Source organism: Ranitomeya variabilis, chromosome 6, assembly GCF_051348905.1.
Source record: "Ranitomeya variabilis isolate aRanVar5 chromosome 6, aRanVar5.hap1, whole genome shotgun sequence".
Lineage (NCBI taxonomy): Eukaryota > Metazoa > Chordata > Amphibia > Anura > Dendrobatidae > Ranitomeya > Ranitomeya variabilis.
The window spans coordinates 125603270-125628049 of record NC_135237.1 but is presented as its reverse complement, the minus strand read 5'-3'; the positions used below and the strand labels follow the sequence as shown (position 1 = coordinate 125628049).

Genomic DNA, 24780 nt, shown 5'->3' with positions numbered 1-24780 from the left:
TGACGGCAGTGGTACGGCATATGACTTCTACAAGAAGCCAGCACAAGGAAGACCAGGAGGCAGAAACAAAACTGGAAATGAACAAAAAAAAAAACAAACAAACAAACAAAAAAAAAAAAACACAAGATAAACCTATACTTACCCATTAACTATTGCAAATTAAGCTGCCCACTAATTGATATTGATCACCTACACTAAAAGATTTGCTATCAATATTAATGTCACCAGAAAACCCCTTAGGGTATGTTCCCACGGTCAATAAATGCTGCAGGTTGGATGCTGCGTACATCCGCAGCGTCCACTCTGCAGCCTCTAGATGTTACAGCATAGTGGATGGGATTTCAAGAAATCCTATGCCCACTATGCGTGCAACGGCACCCTCGGCTTCCCTGTGGAGAAGGACATGCGGCGCATCTTTCCAGACCGCAGCATGTCAATTTATCTTGTGGAGATGCTCAGTCTCCGCAAGATAATGTCCCCGTACAATGTATTGGGAGTGGTGACTCCGCATGGTTCAATGAACACATGCAGAATCACCTGCGTTCAAAAGCTGGCAGCATTGTGGACATGTGCTGCGTCCAATGCACTGCCTAATACTGACCAAGGGGACGTAGCCTTATAATTATCTTTATAGATTGATATTGTTGGATAGTGCTTGTAAAAACAAAATGCAATTTACTGCTTACTAAAATTTTCAGCTGCTCGAGATATTAACGTCTCTACAGCATGTTGCCTAGGAGACCGACCACCACTGCTGTCTAGCCTGTAAAGGTATGTGCCCACGATCAGGAATTGTTGCGGCTTTGACACTGGGTATATGTATATATATATTGTCTAAAAATCTATTCCCCAACCAAAAAAAAAAGAATATCTGACTAAAGGCAGATTTAGACAAGCTGCTAATTGGGAATGAGTTGGTAAAATGCTCATTGTCTCCTTGTGTAAACATGCCAGCAATCATCAAACTAAAACACTTGTTCATCAAGTCATTGGAAAGTTCTTACTGGCAATAAAATAATTGCTCGAGTGCACATCTCTCTGTACGCAGGACGCGTGCTGCCGATGATATTTTAGGCTCTCAAAATGATCAGATTTACAATAGCTGTAAAATGCGTAAAATTCAGGTCGGCAACAGGCTATTAAACAAGCAGCTTGTACACAGCTGACTAGCCGTTTAAAGCGAACATGTTACCAGGTTTGACCGATAGGAGACATGAGCAATCTATAATTCTGTATATCGGCCCCCAACCCGACCTGAAAGGTCAGAACAATACCTTTTCTCCGCTGTGGGGCTTATCCAGTCCGATGGGTGTCACTGGTCTTGGCGCCTCCCTTCTTGCAATTCTGTCCTTCACCACCTGCTTCGTGTGGATGACGCGACCCCCCCCCCCCACATAGCGCTCCTGCGCAGGCGTATTTTTCTGCCCTGACTAGGGCAGAATAAAGTATTGCAGTGCACAGGATTTCCATGATCTTTGCTGGCGCACTGCAGTACTTTGCTTTGCCCTCGTCGAGGCAGAGAAGTACGTCTGTGCAGGAGCGCCATGTCAGGGAAACTGTGGTTGAAATAGGGACACGTCGTCCACACGAAGCAAGGAGGACAGCATGGCATGAAGAAGGGAGGCGGCGCCGGACCAAGACCAGTGACACCCATTGAACCAGACCACCCCGCAGGCGCTTATAATAGATCTTTTTCTTGGCTTGCAGGTCGGGTTGGGGGCAGATACAGTGAGGCAAATAACTATTTGATCCCTTTCCGATTTTGTAAGTTTGCCCACTGACACAGACTTGAACAGTCTTTAATTTTAAGAGTAGGGCAATTTTTAACATTGAGACACAGAATATCAAAAATAAAAATCGAGAAAACCACATTGCATAAATTATATAAATTTATTTGCATTTTGCAGTGAGAAATAAGTATTTGATCCCCTACCAACCATTAAGAGGTCTGGCTCCCACAGACCAGTTAGACCCTCCTAATCAACTCGTTACCTGCATTAAAGACAGATGTCTTACATAGTCACCTTTATAAAAGACTCCTGTCCACAGACTCCATAGACTCTAATCTGTACAACATGGGCAAGATCATAGACCTGCACAAAGCTGGAATGGGCTACAAAACCATACGTAAGACGCTGGGTGAGGAGACAACTGTTGGTGCAATAGTAAGAAAATGGAAGAAATACAAAGTGACTGTCAATCGACATCAATCTGGGGCACCATGCAAAATCTCACCTTGTAGGGTATCCTTGATCATGAGGAGTGTGAGAGATCAGCCTTTAACTAGAAAAGTTTGCCAATGAACACTTGGATGATTCTGTGAGTGATTGGGAGAAGGTGTTGTGGTCAGTTGAGTCAAAAATTGAGCTCTTTGGCATTAACTCAACTCACGGTGTTGGGAGGAAGAGAAATGCTGCCTATGACCCAAAGAACACCGTCCCCACTGTCAAGCATGGTGGTGGAAACATTATGTTTTGGGGGTGTTTCTCTGCTAAGGGCACAGAACTACTTCACCGCATCAATGGGAGAATGGATCGAGCCATGTACCGTAAAATCCTGAGTGACAACCTCCTTCCCTCCGCCAGGACATTAAAAATGGGTCGTGGCTAGGTCTTCCAGCAAGACAATAACCCAAAACATACAGCCAAGGCAACAAAGGATTGGCTCAAAAAGAAGCACATTAAGGTCATGGAGTGGCCTAGCCAGTCTCCAGATCTTAATCCCATAGGAAACTTATGGGGGAGATGAAGTTCCAAGTTGCCAAGAGAAAGCCTCAAAATCTTAATGATTTAGAGATGATCTGCAAAGAGGAGTGGGCCAAAACTTCTCCTGACATGTGCGCAAACCTCATCATCAACTACAAAAAAGTCTGACTGCTGTGCTTATCAACAAGGGTTTTGCCACCAAGTATTAAGCCTGGTTTGCCAGATGGATCAAGTACTTATTTCTCACTGCAAAATGCAAATACATTTATATAATTCATACAGTGTGATTTTCTGGAATTTATTTTTTTATATTCTCTCAGTATTAAAATTAACCTACCCTTAAAATTATAGACTGTTCATGTCTGTCAGTGGGAAAACTGAAAAAAAATCATAATTTGTAAAGCGCTGCGGAATATGTAGGCGCTGTATAAATAATAATAATAATAAAAATTTTTATTATTATTATTAAGGGATCAAATTTTTTTTTCTTCACTGTATACAGCATTCTATAATTCTGTATATCAGGCCTGAAAAGTGATGGCTGTACCTCACATCGGCCAAACCCGGTGTCAGGTTCTTTGCAAGTAATAATGATGACTGCTATAAACAAAATCAGAAGCAAAACAAATGGCACATGGCAGAAAAGCCGTCTGTTCCTGCTGGATGCAATAATGGAAGAGTGAATGTAGCCTTCATCGTCCGCTACTTTTGTAGCCGATCAGTGGCTCCGTTTTTCTCTCTCTATTCAAACATTGTCTTTTTTTTTTCCTTACAATGTTCATTATGTGATAAAAATTACTTGCTAACATGATTTTTCAGGTCAGTATGATTTTATTCATTTTTATTCAACTGCTTAAAATAAATAAATAAATAAAATTTGTGTGGTGTTGCAGGTGTTTTGAAACCCAAATATTTCTGTGGATATTCCTGTAGGAGGGCTTGGTTTTTAGCATGGTAAGCTAAGGTTTATAATAATGCTGTTTTGTGTTATATATGAGGTCTTGAGACCAGGCGTAAGTGGCACAATGAATGGAATGGGGGTACCAGGTATATTTACTAATCCTTACCATGATAGCGGAACATTTTTAGTAGGTGGGTCGCATTGATTTTTAAGTGACTCAATGTGTTTTCCTCTTAGATACCTGAAGTGGCCATGTCAATGCGATGCTCCTTTGATATCAGAAATATTGGTCACAGGTTATGAATAAAATCACTGTGTACACAGGGGAGGGCTAGGTTTCAATGCTTATGTGAACAGACCTCTTAAAGCTGGTATGGCCTGTCTTGTACAGGTGAATTGCGCCTGGAACCCACCTTAACCCCTTAGTGACAGAGCCAATTTGGTACTTAATGACCGAGCCAATTTTTACAATTCTGACCAGTGTCACTTTATGAGGTTATAACTCTGGAACGCTTTATCGGATCCCGCTGATTCTAAGATTGTTTTTTCGTGACATGTTGTACTTCAAGTTAGTGGTAACATTTCTTCGATATTACTTGCGATTATTTATGAAAAAAATGGAAATATGGCGAAAATTTTTAAAATTTTGCAATTTTCAAACTTTGTATTTTTATGCCCTTAAATCAGAGAGATATGTCACAAAAAATAGTTAATAAATAACATTTCTCACATGTCTACTTTACATCAGCACAATTTTGGAAACAATTTTTTTTTTTGTTAGGGAGTTATAAGGGTTAAAAGTTGACCAGCAATTTCTCATTTTTACAACACCATGTTTTTTTTAGGGACCACATCACCTTTGAAGTGATTTTGAGGGGTCTATATGATAGAAAATAACCAAGTGTGACACCATTCTAAAAACTGCACCCCTCAAGCTGCTCAAAACCACATTCAAGAAGTTTATTAACCCTTTACGTACTTCACAGGAACTAAAACAATGTGGAAGAAAAAAATGAACATTTTACACTTTTTTGCAAACATTTTACTTCAGAACCATTTTTTTTTAATTTTCACAAGTGTAAAAACAGAAATTTAACCACAAATTTTGTTGTGCAATTTTTCCTGAGTACACCGATACCCCATATGTGGAGGTAAACCACTGTTTGGGCGCACCGCAGAGCTTGGAAGTGAAGGAGCACCGTTTGACTGTTTCAATGCAGAATTGGCTGGAATTGAGATCGGATGCCATGTCGCGTTTGGAGAGTCCCTGATGTGCCTAAACAGTGGAAACCCCCCACAAGTGATACCATTTTGGAAACTAGACCCCTTAAGGAACTTATCTAGATGTGTGGTGAGCACTTTGAACCCCCAAGTGCTTCACAGAAGTTTATAACGTAGAGCCGTGAAAATAAAAAATCTCATTTTTTCTACAAAAATGATCTTTTTGCCCCCAAATTTTTATTTTCACAAGGGTAACAGGAGAAATTAGACCACAAAAGTTGTTGTGCAATTTCTCCTGAGTACGTCGATACCCCATATATGGGGGTAAACCACTGTTTGGGCGCACCGCAGAGCTTGGAAGAGAAGGAGTGTCGTTTTACTTTTTCAATGTAGAATTGGCTGGAATTGAGATCGGACGCCATGTCACGTTTGGAGAGCCGCTGATGTGCCTAAACAGTAGAGACCCCCCACATATGACACCATTTTGGAAACTAGACCCCTTAAGGAACTTATCTAGATGTGTGGTGAGCACTTTAAACCCCCAGGTGCTTCACAGAAGTTTATAACGTAGAGCCGTGAAAATAAAAAAAATCGCATTTTTTCTACAAAAATGATCTTTTTGCCTCCAAATTTTTATTTTACCAAGGGTAACAGGAGAAAATGGACCCCAGAAGCTGTTGTACAATTTGTCTTGAGTACGCCGACACCCTATATGTGGGGGTAAACCACTGTTTGGGCGCATGGCTGAGCTCGGAAGCAAAGGAGCGCCATTTGACTTTTCAATGCAAAATTGACTGGAATTGAGATCGGACGCCATGTCGCGTTTGGAGAGCCCCTGATGTGCCTAAACAGCAGAAACCCCCCAAAAGTGACCCCATTTTGGAAACTAGACCCCCCATGGAACTTATCTAGATGTGTAGTGAGAACTTTGAATGCCCAAGTGCATCACAGAAGTTTATAATGCAGAGTCGTGAAAATAAAAAATATATATTTTTTAACAATAAAGATTTTTTAGCCCCCAAGTTTTTATTTTCACAAGGGTAACAAGAGAAATTGGACCCCAAAAGTTGTTGTCCAATTTGTCCTGAGTATGCTGGTACCCCATATGTGGGGGTAAACCACTGTTTGGGCGCACGGCAGTGCTCGGAAGGGAAGGAGTGCCATTTTGGAATGCAGACTTTGATAGAATTGTCTGCGGGCGTTATGTTGCGTTTGCAGACCCCTAATGTACCTAAACAGTAGAAACCCCCAACAAGTGACCCCATTTTGGAAAATAGACCCCCCAAGGAACTTATCTAGATATGTGGTGAGAACTTTGAATGCCCAAGTGCTTCACAGAAGTTTATAATGCAGAGTAGTGAAAATAAAAAATATTTTTTTTCCCACAAAAAAGATTTTTTTAGCCCCCAAATTTTTATTTTCACAAGGGTAACAAGAGAAATTGGACCCCAAAAGTTGTTGTCCAATTTGTCCTGAGTATGCTGGTACCCCATATGTGGGGGTAAACCACTGTTTGGGCGCACGGCAGAGCTCGGAAGGGAAGGAGCGCCATTTTGGAATGCAGACTTTGATAGAATTGTCTGCGGGCGTTATGTTGCGTTTGCAGACCCCTAATGTACCTAAACAGTAGAAACCCCCACAAGTGACCAAATTTTGGAAACTAGACCCCCTAAGGAACTTATCTAGATATGTGGTGAGAACTTTGAAAGCTCAAGTGCTTCACAGAAATTTATAATGCAGAGTAGTGAAAATAAAAAAATATATTTTTTTCCAACAAAAAAGATTTTTAGCCCCCAAGTTTTTATTTTCACAAGGGTAACAGGAGAAATTGGACCCCAAAAGTTGTTGTCCAATTTATCCCGAGTACGCTGATGCCCCATATGTGGGGGTAAACCACTGTTTGGGCGCACGGCAGAGCTCAGAAGGGAGGGAGTACCATTTGACTTTTTTAGCGCAAAATTGGCTGTCGTGTTTGGAGACCCCCTGATGTACCTAAACAGTGGAAACCCCCCAATTCTAACTCCAACCCTAACCCCAACACAGCCCTAACCCTAATCTCAACCCGATCCATAATCCTAATCACAACCCTAACGATAATCACAACCCTAACCCCAAAACAGCCCTAATCTCAACCCTAACCATAACCCTAATCAAAACCCTAAATCCAACACACCCCTAACCCTAATCCCAACCCTAACCCTAATCCCAACCCTAATCCCAAACGTAACACTAATCCCAACCCTAATCCAAACGCTAACCCTAATCCCAACTCTAACCCTAACTTTAGCCCCAACCCTAACTTTAGCCCCAACCCTAACCATAACTTTAGCCCCCGTCGTCACAAAAAAAGTTCAATGTAACCTTTTTTTTGTACGTCGCGTCCGCCATTTCCGCGGATGCGTGGCCGTAACGCTGCCCCCTCCTCCCCAGGACATAGACTGGGCAGCGGATGCGTTGAAAAACTGCATCCGCTGCCCACGTTGTGCACAATTTTCACAACGTGCGTCGGTACATCGGGCCGACGCATTGCGACCGCCCCGTACCGACGCAAGTGTGAAAGAAGCCTAAGGCTACTTTCACACTAGCGTCGTACTCGGCCCATCGCAGTGTGTCGGGCCGACGTACCGACGCTAGCGTTGTAAGCGCCGCACAACGGGTGCAGCGGATGCTGTTTTTTCAACGCATCCGCTGCCCCATTGTGAGGTGCGGGGAGGCGGGGGCGGAGTTCCGGCCACGCATGCGCGGTCGGAAATGGCGGACACGTCGCACAAAAAAGTTACATGCAGTTTTTTTTGTGTCGACGGTCCGCCGAAGCACGACGCATCCGTCGCACGACGGATGCGACATGTGGCAATCCGTCGCTAATGCAAGCCAATGGAGAAAAAACGCATCCTGCAAGCACTTTTGCAGGATGCGTTTTTTCTCCAACGACGCATTGCGACGGAAGCCAAAAAACGCTAGTGTGAAAGTAGCCTAACTCTAACCCTAGCCATAACCCTAACCCTAAATTTAGCCCCAACCCTAACCCTAACCCTAACCCTAACCCTAACTCTAACCCTAACCCTAACCCTAACTCTAACCCTAACCCTAATTTTAGCCCCAACTTGTCTTCTCCTGCCGGCCGGCAGATGGCAGCAGATGGCGGGCGCACTGCGCATGCGCCCGCCATGATGAAAAAGCCGGCTGGCAGGAGAAGACAGAAGAGGACCCAGGGACCCCGGGTGAGTATGATAGGGTCCCCGAATCCCCCTATTTCTCTGTCCTCTGATGTGCGATCACATCAGAGGGCAGAGAAATAACTGATCGCTTTTTTTTTTTTTTTGCGGTCGCCGGTAAACTGTTAATTACCGGCGATCGCAAAGCAGGGGTCGGTGCAAACCGACCCCGATCATGTTCTTTGGGGTCTCGGCTACCCCCGGCAGCCGAGACCCCAAAGAACATCTGGGTGCCGGGCGGCGGGCGCACTGCGCGTGCGCCCGCCATTTTTTCCCGGAAAAAAGATGGCGGCGCCCATGGGGAGACACGAGGAGCACCGGGGGAGGTAGGTAAGTATTGGGGGGCTATCGGGGGCCATCGGGGACCCTATTTCTCTGTCCTCCGATGTGCGATCACATCGGAGGACAGAGAAATTAAACGGCACATCGCGTTTTTTTTTTTTTTTTTGTTGCGACCGCCGGTAAACGGTTAATTACCGGCGATCGCAACTCGGGGGTCGGTAAAAACCCCCCGAATCATGTTCTCTGGGGTCTCGGCTACCCTCGGCAACCGAGACCCCAGAGAAAATCCGACTCTGGGGGGCGCTATTCACTTTTTCCACAGCGCCGTTAATTAACGGCGCTGTGGATTAAGTACCCTTAGCGGCCGCCGTTAAAAGGCGTATCGGCGGTCGTTAAGGGGTTAAAAAGCGTTAAAAAACAGTTACAAATCATGAACATAATGTGCAATAATGTCAAAACAACGTGCTGTGCATATGTCTTGTGTCACTTTTTATCTCCTTAGTAGTGATGAGCGGAGTGTACTCGTTGCTCGGGTGGTCTCCGAGTATTTGTTAGTGCTCGGAGATTTAGTTTTCATCACCGCAGCTGCATGATTTACAGCTACTACCCAGCCTGAGTACATGTGGGGGTTGCCTGGTTGCTAGGGAATCCTCACATGTAATCAAGCTGGCTAATAGCTGTAAATCATTCAGCTGCCGCGATGAAAACTAAATCTCCGAGCACTCACAAATACTCGGAGGTCACCCGAGCAACGAGTACACTCGCTCATCACTACTCCTTAGGGCTTCAAAAGTCACGAAGTGGCTAAGAGAAGTGACCAGTTCATTCCTCTGGAGGCTTCCAGAATGTAGAAAAGATGTCAACAGCAAAACAGCCACAAAAGATGCTTCAAGAGAAAAACAGCTGACATTTTCCTGAGGAGTTTTTGCCTTGGATAACTTTGCAGGGACGTTGGCGCCTAAAGACATTGTGTCCAAATATATACTTAGCGAGCATAAACTGAATCCCACCACACAATGTAAATTATACAAGTGCAGCGCCCCAGAGTCCTGGTCGTTGCAGTAACGTCGCTCTTCCACAAGGGGGAGTGATGGTACGTCTGATGGCACTAAAGGAGTTCACCTGACCAGGTATCACAGTCACACACTACACTTCACACTCCGGCCACCAGGGGGAGCAAAAGGTTCTATGTATTAGGCCACTCCTCACAATCTGGTAAAACTGGGAGTCGGATAGGAAGTTAGGGAGAAGCTGACTGGGTTTTGCCCAGGTAACATCTAGTGAGAGAAGAGCGTTGCTTGGGAAGACTCAGGGAGGTCCCTGTCAGGGGTGGGATCCTGACAGTGGCCTAGCACGAGACAGATTGTTACGGAGCCGCGCCGGCACTTCATTGCGGTGGCATCCTAAGATAGGACACGAAGCGAAGTATTTTGTGGAGAAGTGAGAAACGAGATCACAGCACAAAGGAGATAGAACCAGGAGGAGTCGTGCCCCAAGATCGGCAACATCCTTCTGAGGCACGTAGCCGGTGGCCGGAACGCCGAGGGAGTAATAGACTCTACGCATTACTCTGAACTACGGCAGGGCAGTTTACTCTAGGTTGGCTGTCTCACCTTTTCACCTAAGCAGACAACGGAGGCAATTGTGGGAGAGGGGAGTCTCTAGGGTCCCTATAAAATAACTCCAGGCCTACCCCGTCATACGGGTGCGTCCTAGCCATACCAACTGGGGGACGGAGAGAGAACATCAGAAACAGATACAAGAGTTGTGAGGACTATCCCGTGGTGCTCAGCAGGGAGGTACTACAACACACAGGCGCAAGTAGGAAGGCTACTGATTTCCACCTGCAAAGGGAACTCTGGATGTGCCTTCGGACCGGCCGGTCTCAGCTTGCCCTGTTAGCAGTGCTCTGGATTGTGGATGCCGAAGTCTACAGTAAAAGGTAAAGAGACTGCAACCCTGTGTCGTCATCATTTACTGCGATCTACACCATCACCATCTATGCCTCTGGGAAGCCCTGGGGACATACCTCACCTGTGGGAAGTTACACCATCTAGCTGCCATTCCATCACCCCAGCGGACCCCTAGCAGCGTCGGTCACCCTGACCGAATACCACAGGTGGCGTCACGAACACTTGACAGACTTCTACCTACTCCTTTGATTGGGCGCCCCTTAGCAGGGTCACGGACCGGGTCGGGCCACCGTGACATCCCCAGAACCGAGACAGAGAGACCCAGTACTGAGTACCCCGCTGCCCTCCACATGGGTCAGGGATAATCTTTGGAGCTACTTCATTTACAGTTCTGACGCATGCACAATCAAAGCTAAAGAAATTGGGGAAACGTATTTTTCAACAAATGCACAGGAGGCATGCCCTGCATAAGAAGTATAAGGGTATGTGCACACGATGCGGAAAATGCTGCGGATCCTCAGCAGTTTCCCATGAATTTACATTACAATGTAAACCTATGGGAAACAAAAAACGCTGTGCACATGCTGCGGGAAAAAAAAGCGCGGAAACGCAGCGGTTTACATTCCGCAGCATGTCAATTCTTTCTGCGGATTCCGCAGCGGTTTTACAGCTGCTCCAATAGAAAACCGCAGTTGTAAAACCGCAGTGAAAACCGCAGAAAAACGGTGGTAAATCCGCAATAAATCTGCAGCAAAAACGCAGCGTTTTTGCCCTGCAGATTTATCAAATCCGCAGTGGACCATTCTACGTGTGCACACAGCCTAAAAGGTGCTAACAAACCCAGGATATGGGGGGGAAAGGGAATTGTGAACTGCACACCAACTTCCTAAAAATTGTCTAAGGGTATTCTAAGTTATTAAAAATTGCCTTACTTAGTTAACATGAGAATAAGCAAGTTTGCAATTGACTTGATTTTCCTTTCTGATGTCATGCTCCTGCATTGAGAACATTTGTCTTTCATAGTGTAAAGCTGGTTTAAATTGAGCTCAGCCACTAGTGAATGCCCAGCAGTTATTCCAAGAGACAAGTTAATTCCCAATATGCACAGCCACCTATCTCCGGGCCACTGATTTCTATAGAGCATTTCCTCACCTCCCTCCCAGCTTCTGACAATTTGCCGTCATAAATCTTGTAAAATCCACCAGCCCAACAGCTTTCAGAGCAGGTCTCCCAATCATGGCTCTCAGGGTACACAGCTGTGTGCTCATTAACATGTCCTATCTCTATGTGAAAATACAGAGATAGTGTACACTCCAGAACAATCCACTGTGGGCTAATTGTGTTAGCAGAACCGTATAGCTCTGCTCTAATACTACAGCTCTGCTCACCAGAACCATCATTTAAGGAGGAGTGCCTGCCCAGCCAGAAACAAGGCAGTAAGGAGACTGCAGAGCTCTGAGCTGCTCAAGAGAAAACACTTCAGATGATCCCTTTAAAAGATTTTTTAATTTTTCAAGCTTGCAGAACTCCTTGGAGCTGTTAACCTCCACAATATGATAAAAGGCCTCAGCCATACAGTAATTCCGTTGGCTTCTAAATCTAAAACCACATAATGTCTTGTAACCATTAGCCCATCATTTGGAGCCCTGTCCTAAGCGTTAATACAATAGTCCCTGAATCTTTATTACACAAGTGGGTAGTTAATAGAGACCATAAAAATATTAAAACCGTGCTAAGCGAGTCAATAAACATTTACAAGAGATCGGTAGTTACAGCCAACAATAAACTGCCGGCACCTTCATTAATGATCCAGTACGCGTCACCCAGAGCCTACTAAACAGTGAAGCCTGGGTCATAAATGTAACGGTGCATGAATAATCTGCATACGGAAAGCATGCTCAGGAACGACCGTGTAGCAAGCCACATATGCCACAAACACGAGGGGAAATGCCCGCTAGCCATGGGCAAACCAGCATGGAGGGGAAGCAGATTTCAACGGACGAGAAAACAGTAACAATGACTACACAGAATGGCACTGGAAAGCCAGCAGAATTTCTATTCATTCCTTAAAATTGTGATGGGGCATGTTGAAAAGACAGTGATGTGTGAGGAAAATGCAGATGAATGTTCAGACAATTTATGCAGTTCATAAAGGTGGTTATTGTTTCTTTGCCAGAGTGTGGAGAAAGGCTACAGGGAAGAGGAAAATCCAATTACTTACCCACAAATAATATGTAAACTGCAGTGCAAAAATGGCAATGCCTTCATTGTCAAAGGATCCAGCTACCGATCGGGATATGTAGCCTGGCACTATAGCAATGAAGCAGGCAGCTAGCAGTCCTGCTCCCTGGTTCCACAGTTCTCGAGTGAGCAAAAAGGTGGAAATGGATGTAAGGCCGCTGAAAACGGGTGCTAGGAACACACACACATCTCTTATGTGGACGGTGATGTTCAGCATGTTTAGAACCCAATGGATAAGTCCGGCTGTCACCATCAGCCCAGGGTACACCTGCAGAAGAAAAACAGTGAAAGTAAAAATAGGTACATGGATTATTTCCTGATCAAGTACATATAGAAATGGTAGCTTTTGTTTTTTTTAGACATCCTGATTACAAGTTTAAAACCAATAACCACAAAACAAAATACTGTACATAAATTCAGATCCCGCAGATAATATCGGCCTTCTATGAGCCGGAGCCCGGCATCCACGCATTACATTCACGTCATTTTACACTATCTTGGCAAGATAGTCTGCGGGGAAAGTGTAGGATTAAAGACCGCATCCCCAAATGATAGGAACGAATTGCTGTGGATTAAGAGATGGGGTTGCGAAGGGGGAAGGGAGTCCTCAAATATTATATTAGAGTTTCATTTAAACAGCTTCTTTGAAGACATCTAGGTCAACAAGACCCGCGAGTAGCTGCAGAATTGGTCCTTACAGAGCTCTACAGGAAATAAAGTAGTAAAAATGCTCCAACTTATGTTTTATTTATAGGGAACCTGTCAGCTGCCCCTAAACGGCCGGCCGTGACTCTACGCAATGGCATTTGTGCATTCTAGCTCCTTTATGTGGCTTTGCAATCTTTATATACTTTCAAAATCAATCAATCTGTTAAAGGGGTTTCCATTCAGAAACAGTTGTTGTTCATAACCTGGATAAGTTACAAAATTCTAGATCGGTGGAGGTTTAAGAAACAAAATGAATGAGTCCGGTCCCCTATTCCCTTAGCTGCAGGACTGTTAAAAGTATGAAAGTCGGGGGTTTGGGTATATGTAGAAATCGCAGAGAATCCCCGAATGAACATAAAATGCCATGTTCAGCTGTTTCCAGCCACATTCTTGGGAGCAGGTAAAATGGGTCCTCCATTCCAGTCCACGATTGAGCCACCGCTGATCCACCTATTATTCCCAATCCAGAGGATAATGGTCGGAAATACATTGGGCTTTATAATTATCCAATTCCCATGCTCCTCGTTCCCACATGCCATTAATATGTCATGGGCATCTTTTCTCCACATCATAAAGGAAACAGACTAGTCATATTACAGGGAATGGATTGCATGAAACCGGTAGAATGGAGTTAAAGCAAACATTTTACTGAGAAAGGAGGCCAAATGTACAAACTGGAAGAGAACGCTAACGACACCAGAGCCAATTAGGAAAGCTGGAGAGATCTAACCTTGTATCCCATTTATAATTTACACTGTCAGATTACTACATATGACATTTTACTAATCATCCGAAGTTACCATTTTAAGAACTCAGGTTAAAATGCTAAATATTCTCCTTCCTACAAACGGAATGGGGTTTGTTTTAAACATCCCAATTAAAAACACTGCAGGACTTAGAAATCAGCAAAAAATACAACTTTTTTTTTTATTATTAATAAATAATATATTAATATATTCATTAAAAAATCAGGGGGGGGAATAAACATGCAAGTTAATTCAGCAGAAAGGAGAAATATGATGACCTTGTGCAAACACTTCTGTTATTGAGAGATTAAATCACCATCTCCGCGGCTGCCCAGGACTTGTGGTAGGACACGGGAAAGTCATTTCATTTTACCAAGGGGCAGAAGTTTACAGGGGATGACTGCATTTTCATATGTGACCTTTTTGGGGGTTTATGGTTACCACACACACACTGCCCAATAGCCTAGCCCTTGGCCCAAATTAATCAAAGCCGCTAGTCTTGATGAGCGGACGGTGATGGAGTGCGAGCCTTTCAATGAATCAGGAACGTGTGATAAGTAGAGTACGCCTCGCAATAAATCTTAGGCTACGTTCACATTTGCGTTGTGCGCCGCAGCGTCGGCGCCGCAACGCACAACGCAAATAAAAACGCAGCAAAACGCATGCACAACGCTGCGTTTTGCGCCGCATGCGTCGTTTTTTTCATTGAATTTGGACGCAGCAAAAATGCAACTTGCTGCGTCCTCTGCGCCCGGACGCAGGCGCCGCAGCGACGCATGCGGCGCAAAACGCAAGTGCGCCGCATGTCCATGCGCCCCCATGTTAAATATAGGGGCGCATGACGCATGCGGCGCCGCTGCGGCGCCCGACGCTGCGGCGAGGACCGCAAATGTGAACGTAGCCTAACTCCAGTCCTTGCTGGAGTAAGATTTGTGTCATAGCAAAAACCCCATCCTAGCTCTGCCCAATTTATTGGAGCTTGGCAAAAAGTGCCAAGATTTTGCTGTAAAAGCTTTAATGAATCAAGCCCCTGTGTCAAATTTGGGGACATGTTAGGGTATGTGCACACGTTGCGGATTTCTTGCAGAAAATTCCTGAAGAAAACCGGAAATTTTCTGCAAGAAATCCGCATTTTTTTTTTTCCGTTTTTTTCGCGTTTTTTTAGCATTCTGCAAGCGTAATTAGCTTGCAGAATGCTAAAGTTTTCCCTGCGATCTGTAGCATCGCTTGGAAAACTGACTGACAGGTTGGTCACACTTGTCAAACATAGCGTTTGACAAGTGTGACCAACTTTTTACTATAGATGCTGCCTATGCAGCATCTATAGTAAAAGATAGAATGTTTAAAAATAATAAAAAAAATAAAAAAATGCTTATACTCACCCAGACATCTCACCGGCGTCCGTTCCGTATAGCTGGTCTGTGCGCACAGGACCTCCCGTGACGTCACGGTCACGTGAGCGGTCACATGACCGCTCACGACCAATCACAGGACAGTGACGTCATTCGGCGAGGTCCTTCAGCGCACACCAGGTACAGAAACCGAACGGCAGCGTGCGAGGAGGCGGCAAGACATCGAGGGTGAGTATAGGACTGTTTATTATTTTATTTCTTATTTTTTGACCACTTATATGGTGCCCAGTGCGTGGAGGAGAGTCTCCTCTCCTCCACCCTGGGTACCAACCGCATATAATCTGCTTACTTCCCGCATGGTGTGCACAGCCCCGTGCGGGAAGTAAGCAGATCAATGGACCCCTAGGTGTGCGGAATCCCTGCAATTCCGCATTTTTAATGAACATGTTGCTTTTTTTTCCGCTATGCGATTTTTTCGTGGAAAAAATCGCAACATTTGCACCAAAAATGCGGAATACCCTGTAAATAATAGGAGGCTTATGTAAGCGTTTTTTTTCGCGTTTTTATCACGTTTTTATAGCGAAAAAACGCGAAAAAAACGCTAACAATCCTGAACGTGTGCACATGGCCTTAGACTTTAACCTGCCAGAACTTGTTTCCTCTAGAGATAATTGGTGTCTAGAGGCAACTTAGCCCACTTCTTCTGTGCATGGACTATGTGAGATGTGCTTATTGTCCTCTCTTCTAGATGTTCCTCTCTCTTTCTTTTTAATGTTGTTTTTTAAAATGTTCTAAATAAATTTTGATTATTTTACTCAAACTGGATGGATGTGCTGGAAATCCCCATTTCTCCCTTCGTCTACAGCAGCTGTTAATCACCGGCAGGTACGGCACCCATCAGTTACATTTATTTGCAACAGTTCTTAGATGCATGTCTCGGCGTGTCAAGCTTCAACCCTTCCTCTTCCCCCCTCCTCCTTTTTCAAAATAATACACACTTTGTTCTATTGTCACAACTGTAAAGAAAGTGATCATTTGTTATACTTGTTTGTCTAGCGCCAACATACTGCAGCGCCTGATGCAGAGGTCTTACTTGCCGCTACCTGGCCCCTCCACATACCTGTGCCACTAGTGCCGCTTTCCACACAGTTCTTTTACTGGCTACTCTTATTTTCTGTCCCCATCTGGTCTACTGGTGGGCGACTCCACCAACTAGGCCCCAGCCTTGTGGCATACCCCACATTAATGACACACATCACATCTCATGTGACATTAACCTGCATCGCACCCCTGTCACTATGTGCGACCCGGCCAGCAATGATGGCCGCTGCAGCAGCGGGGAGAGTAGGAAGAGGAGCCAGTAGAAGGACTGGGCAGGGAGCCAGGTATCTGAATGAGAACGAAGAGGAGGTATTATTTTTTAAACCCCTTTCTGGCAGATTCAAATTGAATTGAAAAATCTCACAATGTCTTCCTGATTTAAACATACCTGCAAAAAAAAAAAAAATATATTGACTTTCAGGTTTGCTCAGCGCTACTAACCTCTGATATAATACTGTGTTATCCTCATCATGTCATTTATATTGCACGGTAAATGCCGTAAAACAATGACAAATACCACGCCTCCTGGGTCTGACAGACAACGCCAAGTACAGTGCTTAGCTGTGGTTTGATTGTGGAATAACCCATTTTTAAATAGCAAAAAAGTTAACGAATCTATCTAGCAGCTGCGGAATTTTACATTAGCTGACTAGTGCCAATGTCGATCAAAATCCAGCGGTTTTCACTATGTAAGGGTGCAGCAGTACAGAAAATTACAGGAGTCAATCAATGCTAAAAATATACCTAATAAAGCAATCCCTCAAACAGAGCAAATAGTCAGGACACTTACCGTGCCACCCACTATTCTTCCCAGTGGATACCATGCTCTTTCATCAAACCAATTTAAAAATTCATAAAACCCGTGGGATGCGAGATGATGTGTTGATCTGTAGTTGAACCTGTAAAAAAGCACAGAGGAGTTAAAGCTGTACGACTGAATAAGCCTTTCTCACATAAATGACATGCTTGGCATCTGCTTAAAAAGACAACAATCAATGTCATCCTATGGCATGTGCACATACAAAGCAGAGTGGCGGTATTAATTTTATTCTGCAGAACGGGAAGAATACTCTTATAACATTGAGCGTGCAATGACTTACTCGGCACAGGGCGAACACATGGCCCCGTGTGTAATGCTGGATCAGACAACATGAGCCATTTCCCATCTGTACACTTGTCAGAGCAGAAGTTGTAGCCACAGTCAGCCATTCTGAAGCCCATTCATCTCCCAGTCACATATCTACATGCATATCAAACTGCATTCGGTAGATGTATGTCACCCCTGTACCTCCTCAGTCTAAGCACTACCATAATACAGCTCCCACCCACTGTAGTAGGCCGCAATGTAAGACCCCCTCATTTTGCACATATGCCAACAGGTATCGTACATTTCCATTGAAAATAGACAACATTTCTCACATACAAGACAGGAACGTTCAGTCTATGATTTGATCAATGGAGTCTCAACAAATACTGGACTGTAACAATCAGGGCTGTATTAATTACTTTGTTGGGACCTTCCTCTATAACACCTATGTGCCATAAGCAAGTCTATGTGTAGCGGTTGACGAGATGAGAATCAATTGAAATGTTATAAAATACCTAGGATTTTATATAGGAGGGCCGTGATTCTACTTATCACGCTCAAAAGGCAGCGCCAACAGCTCGTCTACCCCCTTTATAAATTCCTACAACACATTGCAGTGACCACCAGAGACTTCCTTGCCTGAAACATCTGGGGGTGCGCTAGAGAAGAAGTCAAACAGGCCAGAAGAAATAAGGCTAAAGTAACTGACTGACAAGTAGAGCAGAGGTTCTTAATGGAGTGGTCACACAAAGAACATCTTAATGAATACATCATGGAATAAAAATAAGATTTACAACAGAATGTGTTAAAAAATAAAAAGTTCCTCTGCTGAGATAAATCTTGTACATGGAGGTGGGGGGCACATTTATTGTACTACAGATATTTCTAACCATGCAGAAATTTAGACACATACCACGTCTCCTGACGAAAGGGGGAAGCAAAAAGTAAAGTACTATACACAGAATGGACAGCAGGGGCTCAAAGCTGCTGTGTTCAGTGGGATCACATGTCCCTGGCTATTTTATCACAGGATCAAGTGTTTCTGCTAGGTCTTCAGCCCTCAGAGATCATCTAAGCAAATCAGTGACATGAGATCAGCGGCATATGAAGCTCCTACCTCCCTGACTTGGTTTATGATCAGCCCAGTAGACTGGAAACACAGTAGAAACACTCGCTCCTGTGATAAAACAGGAAGTGAAAGGTCTTACCTTACAGGAAGCAGCAACTGAAAGTCATTGCTTTGTGGTCTGTATAAATCACTTATTCTTCCTACTCTGGCCAGGAGCTGTGGTATGATCAGACCATGTTACTGTACGGTCAGGCACAGCCATTACACAGTACACAACAGGTGTATGTTTATAAGATCTCACCACAGGAAAGTTTTTTTAGCCATCCAACTATAAAACTTAGTTTTGTTCTATGACATATTGCTTATAATATATAGGGTTTGTATGACAACCCCCTTTAAACTTCAGCCCAGGTTCTGCCCATCAAACGACAAGCTGTCACTAAGGCCGCTAAACAGGATGTGAGCGCAGGACCGAAAACTTCAATGTGATATATAGGAAGAGGTAAAAAAAACAAATGGGGTTTCTAAAGAAGAATATAGAAAAAAAAATCCACAAAAACACCTGCTCAAAACTTCAGCTGAAATCTGCATCCAGATACGAACATGACTATGATAAACCCAGAACGATGAGCAACAAATGTCCCAGTATGCATAAACAGATCAAGTGTGGCTCTGTAAAGGGAACATAGACAGCTGCATGTAGTTAGCATGTGCTTCACACAGTTGTATAGACTACCTACCAAATTGAATAAAGTCCACTGATGGGTTAACTAGCTTCCAATGAGTTTAGATTCAGGGTGGACATGGGCGAAGAGGAAACTAGAGAGACGATACTAAATGTGAACAGTGCCCGTCTCTGCGCTGTGCTACAGAACAGGTTAGCGCTATAGTGGTAGTCAGTAACCAAGGCATCTAAACCCATTAGTGGACTCACTGCACTTCAATAATTACTTTAGTAAGCTGTAGTGATGCGTGAGCCATAGAGAACAACCTAAATGGCCGTCACTTCAAACTAATCATCACACCGGGAGCAAACAGGAATTTTGAAGGAGAAAAAAAATAAATACGGTAAATAAGAGAATATGGAGACATGATGAACCATGTTTTTTGCAGAACCCTTTTTGGCTTGGACCAATAAGTATTCCTCCCGAGTAGTGGAGAATACATTTTCTACCTGTTCAGGAGCAGAATGAATACCATTATTTGGCTTGAAAGGTAAATGCTTCATTTATATAGCAGAACGCACAGTCATCAGAGCTTGACAAATACTGTCATTTTCTAAAATCTGGTGCCCGCTGCCGTTGACCTGTCAGGGCAAAGTCGCTGTATTCTACATTTCTTTCATACCAAGTACAGTCTGAACTTATACATCTGTGAAACAACCTCTCAAATGCAAGGAATGCATTGTATCAGCAAGCCATTCTGTCAGACAAAAAAGAAGCCCAAAACTAGAAGTCGGCCTAATATTAGTGAACTATAAAAAGTATGAAATCAGAGTTCTAGGAAAGACAGAATAGGACACCTTGCACTCTATATATCCTGTGTAGCTACAAGCACAACTCATATCTGACTCATCATCGCAGCCTTTTGTATGTATCAATATATATATTTAAAAAAAAAAAAAAAAAAAAACATGGAGCAGATAAAATGGAGAGAATCTTGGAGAACTTTCATCTTTACTTTCAGGGATGAAGAAAAGATCTTTGATTTGGTGAGCTGCTAAAGAGTTACGGTAAGTTTTTTTCCATAAAGGGGAACCAGTCAGAAGAGTGATTATTATGAATCCGGGCAATGTTCTCCAATGCTTGTGAAGCCCGTTCTAAAAATGACAGTGTAAAGGCTCATTCAGAGACAGCTTCTCACTTCTGTACAACATCTCATTGTCATCCATTTTGGTCCATTTACCATGTGGAAGCCACCTGTTCATTCTTGCATTAAAGGGACAAAAAAAAGTTTCTCCTACCAGTAAAATATTGGATAGCACTTGGATGAAACATGGATGGCAATGTAATGGGTAAGTATTCTCTCTGAAATCCACAAGAAGAACACATGTGAAATATTGAGATCGGAAGCCTTACTAACAGGGCTGTGCAGTCGGAGTCGTGGAGTCAGAGTCGGAGCCCATTTTGGTGGAGTTTGAGTCAGAGTCATGGAAATTGAGGAGCCGGAGGCTTGGCTTACATACTCCACAGCCCTGCTTACTAATAGAACAGAAAAGCCCCACTCAATGTCCATCTGGGTGGTGGAGCTGTGCAGAGTAGAACAGAGTCCTCTGACCACATGTGATCAAAAAGGGATGGTCACCACGTCAACTGGGCACAAACATTCTCTATGACGTATTGCTGGGATGCGCCACATATAATGTGTTAGCATACAGAGAAAAAAATAATTCAATACTAGTTTAACTAGAACTTTAAAAAAAATATATAGCTGGTTATCAAGGGAACGTCTGACTGCGGTGACCATAAGTGGTCAACTACAAAATAACGTCAGTTCTACTGGAGCTACGGAAACCATGGAGCACAGCGGAAAGCACCTGCTGTGTCTAGGACAGAACTCCATCAATGAAGCAAAGCGGTGGCCATTTTAATATTAATGTGACAAAACAAGTGTGATCTGTTAAATGTATTTAGGACTTCATTTATAATAATTTTACTTTTTTTTCTTTTCTTGGATAACCCCTTTTATAGATTGTCATATCCTGTTTACAAAAAGGACAATGCTTCTGACGATAAATTTTAAGCAAGCTTAAAAATAATTTTGCTGGTCGGGTGATTATCAGGAACACTCATTCCCCTAGGATCGTGAAGTGTAAATGCATTCTTAGTTTAGGCCCTTGATGAGAACACGCAGCACAATAACCAAAGAGTGTGAATCCAATTCTTCATGTCAAATCTACTGTAGCTTCCACGTAGACCAAAGACAGAAGCTCAACTCCATTAACCAATGTGCTCCAGTTAATGATGAACTTCCTGTAAGAACAAGTATTTGCATGAGCGGATAAAGTGACCTTCAGCATCTGCTTTCTTCACGCTTTAGTAAAGAAGTCCGCTGGTCTTTCATTAGGATCTGACAATGGTTTTGTTGGCAGGGCTTTAAGTACGAGTGATGGATTCTTTACAGGGAAAGCATTCATGGAGAATTCCAGGCACATTAAAAGATTTCATCAGTCAAAGCCTGTATAAAATCTAGCAGCGGCACAGGAGGACCAGTGCATGGATCACCGGAATCTGGAAGGCTTCTCGCACAAAGCTGTTGGCAGGAGAGAAGAGTCTGGGCAAGACAGAAAAATTGACATATCTTGGTATTGTGATAACCAATCAGCACAGGTTTTGCACTCGCCAGAAAATAATGACTGCAGAGTTGGATTTCTACAGACAGTCCATAAAATTGAAGTTGACAGGAGCTTAGTTGATGGGAGGAAATCATAAATTTGTGACTTTTTAAAATTTTTTGCACCAGCCTCCATTTTATAAAAAGGAAGATGAGGATCATGAGGGGCAGAGCCAAATGCACGCTAAATAGATTTCCTTTATAATTTATGCTAATCTACTTCAAAAGGCACATGGATAGTTCAAAGAGGAACCACACTTATTTTTCAGTCAACTCCAACAGAATTCTGTTCCAAGACTGCCAGAGTGACAGATGACCCCCACCCAATTCACCTTAGAAAAGAGAAATCATGCAAATAGCAAACCAAGTAATTTGGAGTGGCAGTCTGCACAAAATGTAAGCGTAAACCAAAACCATCTGCATTGATTAGTTCCCTCTTGTACTGTCAAAACAGTTTTCATGTCACCATCAACTTGTCTCTGGTTGCCCGATTTCTTGGACCGCTGCATTTTGAACTAGAAAATGGGAGCAAGTTCAGAGAAGAGCTACCAGGATAGTGAGCAGACTGCAAACTATTTAATACAAGCAACAGCTAAAGGATCTTGGAATGTTTAACTTGCAAAATAGAAGGCCTAGAGGAGACTTAATAGCTGTCTACAGATATCTGAAGGGATGTCACAGTGTAGAGCGATAATCAGTCTCATTTGCACATGAAAAAATGAGAAGCAATGGAGTGAAACTGATCGGGAGCAGGTACAGATTAGATATTAGAAAACATTATTTGGACAGTGAGGGTGATCAATGAGTGGAACAGGCTGCCAAGAGAGGTGGTGAGTTCTTCCTTCATTGGAAGTGTACAAACATAGGCTGGACAGACATCTGTCTGAGATGGTTTACCGAGTCCTGCATGGTGCAGGGGGTTGGACACAATGACCCTGGAGGATCCTCCCAACTCTAACATTCTATGATTCCATATTGATGACCCCCACGAGACCTGCATTTTCGGGAATGCTTGAGGCGACCGCCTAGCCATAATTGCATCCTTACAACAAATGAACTTCAAAACCTCCTGACACTTCACTTGCTGCCTCACATTTCTAGTCCGATTCCCAACCCCCCCCCCCCAAGAAAAACCCCAAATTATTTCCTAGTAACATGTGCACCACTCAGGCATCATGCTCTCCATAAGGCGTGCCTATGGATCCCTAGGGACATGAACATTGCGGGCAGACAGCCTGCTTATGTGCAGAGACTTTCCAGCTGTCAGATTATTTACGGTACATCTCATGCCTGACTGATCGGCTGCATGAATATACTCCCCTAATAGCATTACATCTAATAGCATTACTAGTGATCAATAGGAAACAATCCAAAAGTTGGGATTTGTCCAGCTATCACATACAGCGTGGAGGATGTAGGGGGACAGTGCATCACAGGGATGATGGGACATGTTGGTGACAACACGTAGACTACTAGCACCCAGAAATGGAGGATATTCTAGGTAAAGACCAGGCAATAGATGTTATAACCTATTAATCCATCACACTATATGCAGCACATAGCATCACACCAAATCTTAAATCAAGCAGAAAAAGAGCGTGCAAACAAGTTAACTTATCCCAGAGTAAACTAAAAGCCTTCAGGGAGTTTATGGTCTTTATTGAATGTCTTTTGGAGATAAGACCGCTCATCAGTCCTTCCAGTCACAGGTAATTAATTTTTTCTGCTCTATTTGTGAAGCAATTATGTTGCATTGGCTAGTCAGGCAGATAAGCCCAGGTACTGCTGGAAAACTGAAAACCACAAGTTTCTCATTCCTCCCCCGCTGTGCCCTTCCTACATAGACTGCTAACATTACTATAACGACATATGTTTTGGAGAACGGGTTACTTCTCTGACTATTAAATGTTTTGCTTTAAATTACCCGATACTCGGCTCTGTAGTGAGTCAGTAAAATTAAAAAAGGTATAACCTGCAGACTGCGCCCACCCCTGCTAAACTCAATATACACAGGATTAAAACGTGTGGAAAATTATCAATTTCAACACAAAGCAGTTTTTAAGACTTTTCATGAATTGTTTTAGTCAACCAATCACAGTCATTGCTTCAAATTAAGTTGGTCACGTTTAACCCCTTAGTGACCACCAACCATAGCTTTTTAACCTCTTAGATGCTGCAGTCAATAGTGACTACAGCATGTACATGGTTAACAGAGTGTGGGGGGTCCCCTCTTTAGCCCTATCGGTGCCCCGAGATCATCATTGTTTGGTTGAGATTAGTGATGACTCTGAGCGAATATACTCGTTACTCGAGATTTCCCGAGCATGCTTGTGGGTCCTCCAAGTATTTTTTAGTGCTCGGACATTTAGTTTTTAGTGCCGCAGCTGAATGATTTACATCTGTTAGCCAGCATAAGTACATGTGGGGATTCCCTAGCAACCCCCACATGTACTTATGCTGGCTAGTAGCTGTAAATCATTCAGCTGCGGCAAGAAAAACAATCTCCGAGCACTAAAAAATACTCGGAGGACCCCGAGCGTGCTCGAGAAATCTCGAGTAAAGAGTATATTCGCTCATCACTAGTCGTGATGTCTGCCATGGCAATTCATGGCCAAATAATGGCCTTAAGAGTCGGCTGTAGTGACCAGCTCAAAAGTTAGCGACATTTATGTGGTAAAAATAACATTTTTCCTTCCTGCCATGCCACTTTGTATTAATTCCTGAAAAGCACCCGAATGGTTAATAAACTATCCGACAGCAGTTTTGAATACCTTGAGGGGCGCCGTTTTTAAAATGGTCTCACATTTGGGGATTTTACGACATATAGGTCCGCCAAAGTCACTTCAAAACTGAATAGGTTCCTAAAAAAGTCCTTGAAAAAATGAAAAATTGCTGCTACAATTATA

The 24780-nt window shown here is 43.5% G+C and overlaps 1 protein-coding gene across 1 annotated transcript in view; it reads right to left on the bottom strand.

Moving 5' to 3' along the window:
- STT3B (STT3 oligosaccharyltransferase complex catalytic subunit B) overlaps nucleotides 1–24780 on the bottom strand; it is a 170606-nt gene that overhangs the window by 86928 nt on the left and 58898 nt on the right. Inside the window, exons 2-3 of the mRNA XM_077268964.1 lie at nucleotides 17176–17284; nucleotides 12459–12746 (exon numbers count right to left, since the gene is read on the bottom strand). Of these exons, the coding sequence (XP_077125079.1) occupies nucleotides 12459–12746; nucleotides 17176–17284 (397 nt within the window). The remainder of the gene's footprint in view (nucleotides 1–12458; nucleotides 12747–17175; nucleotides 17285–24780) is intronic.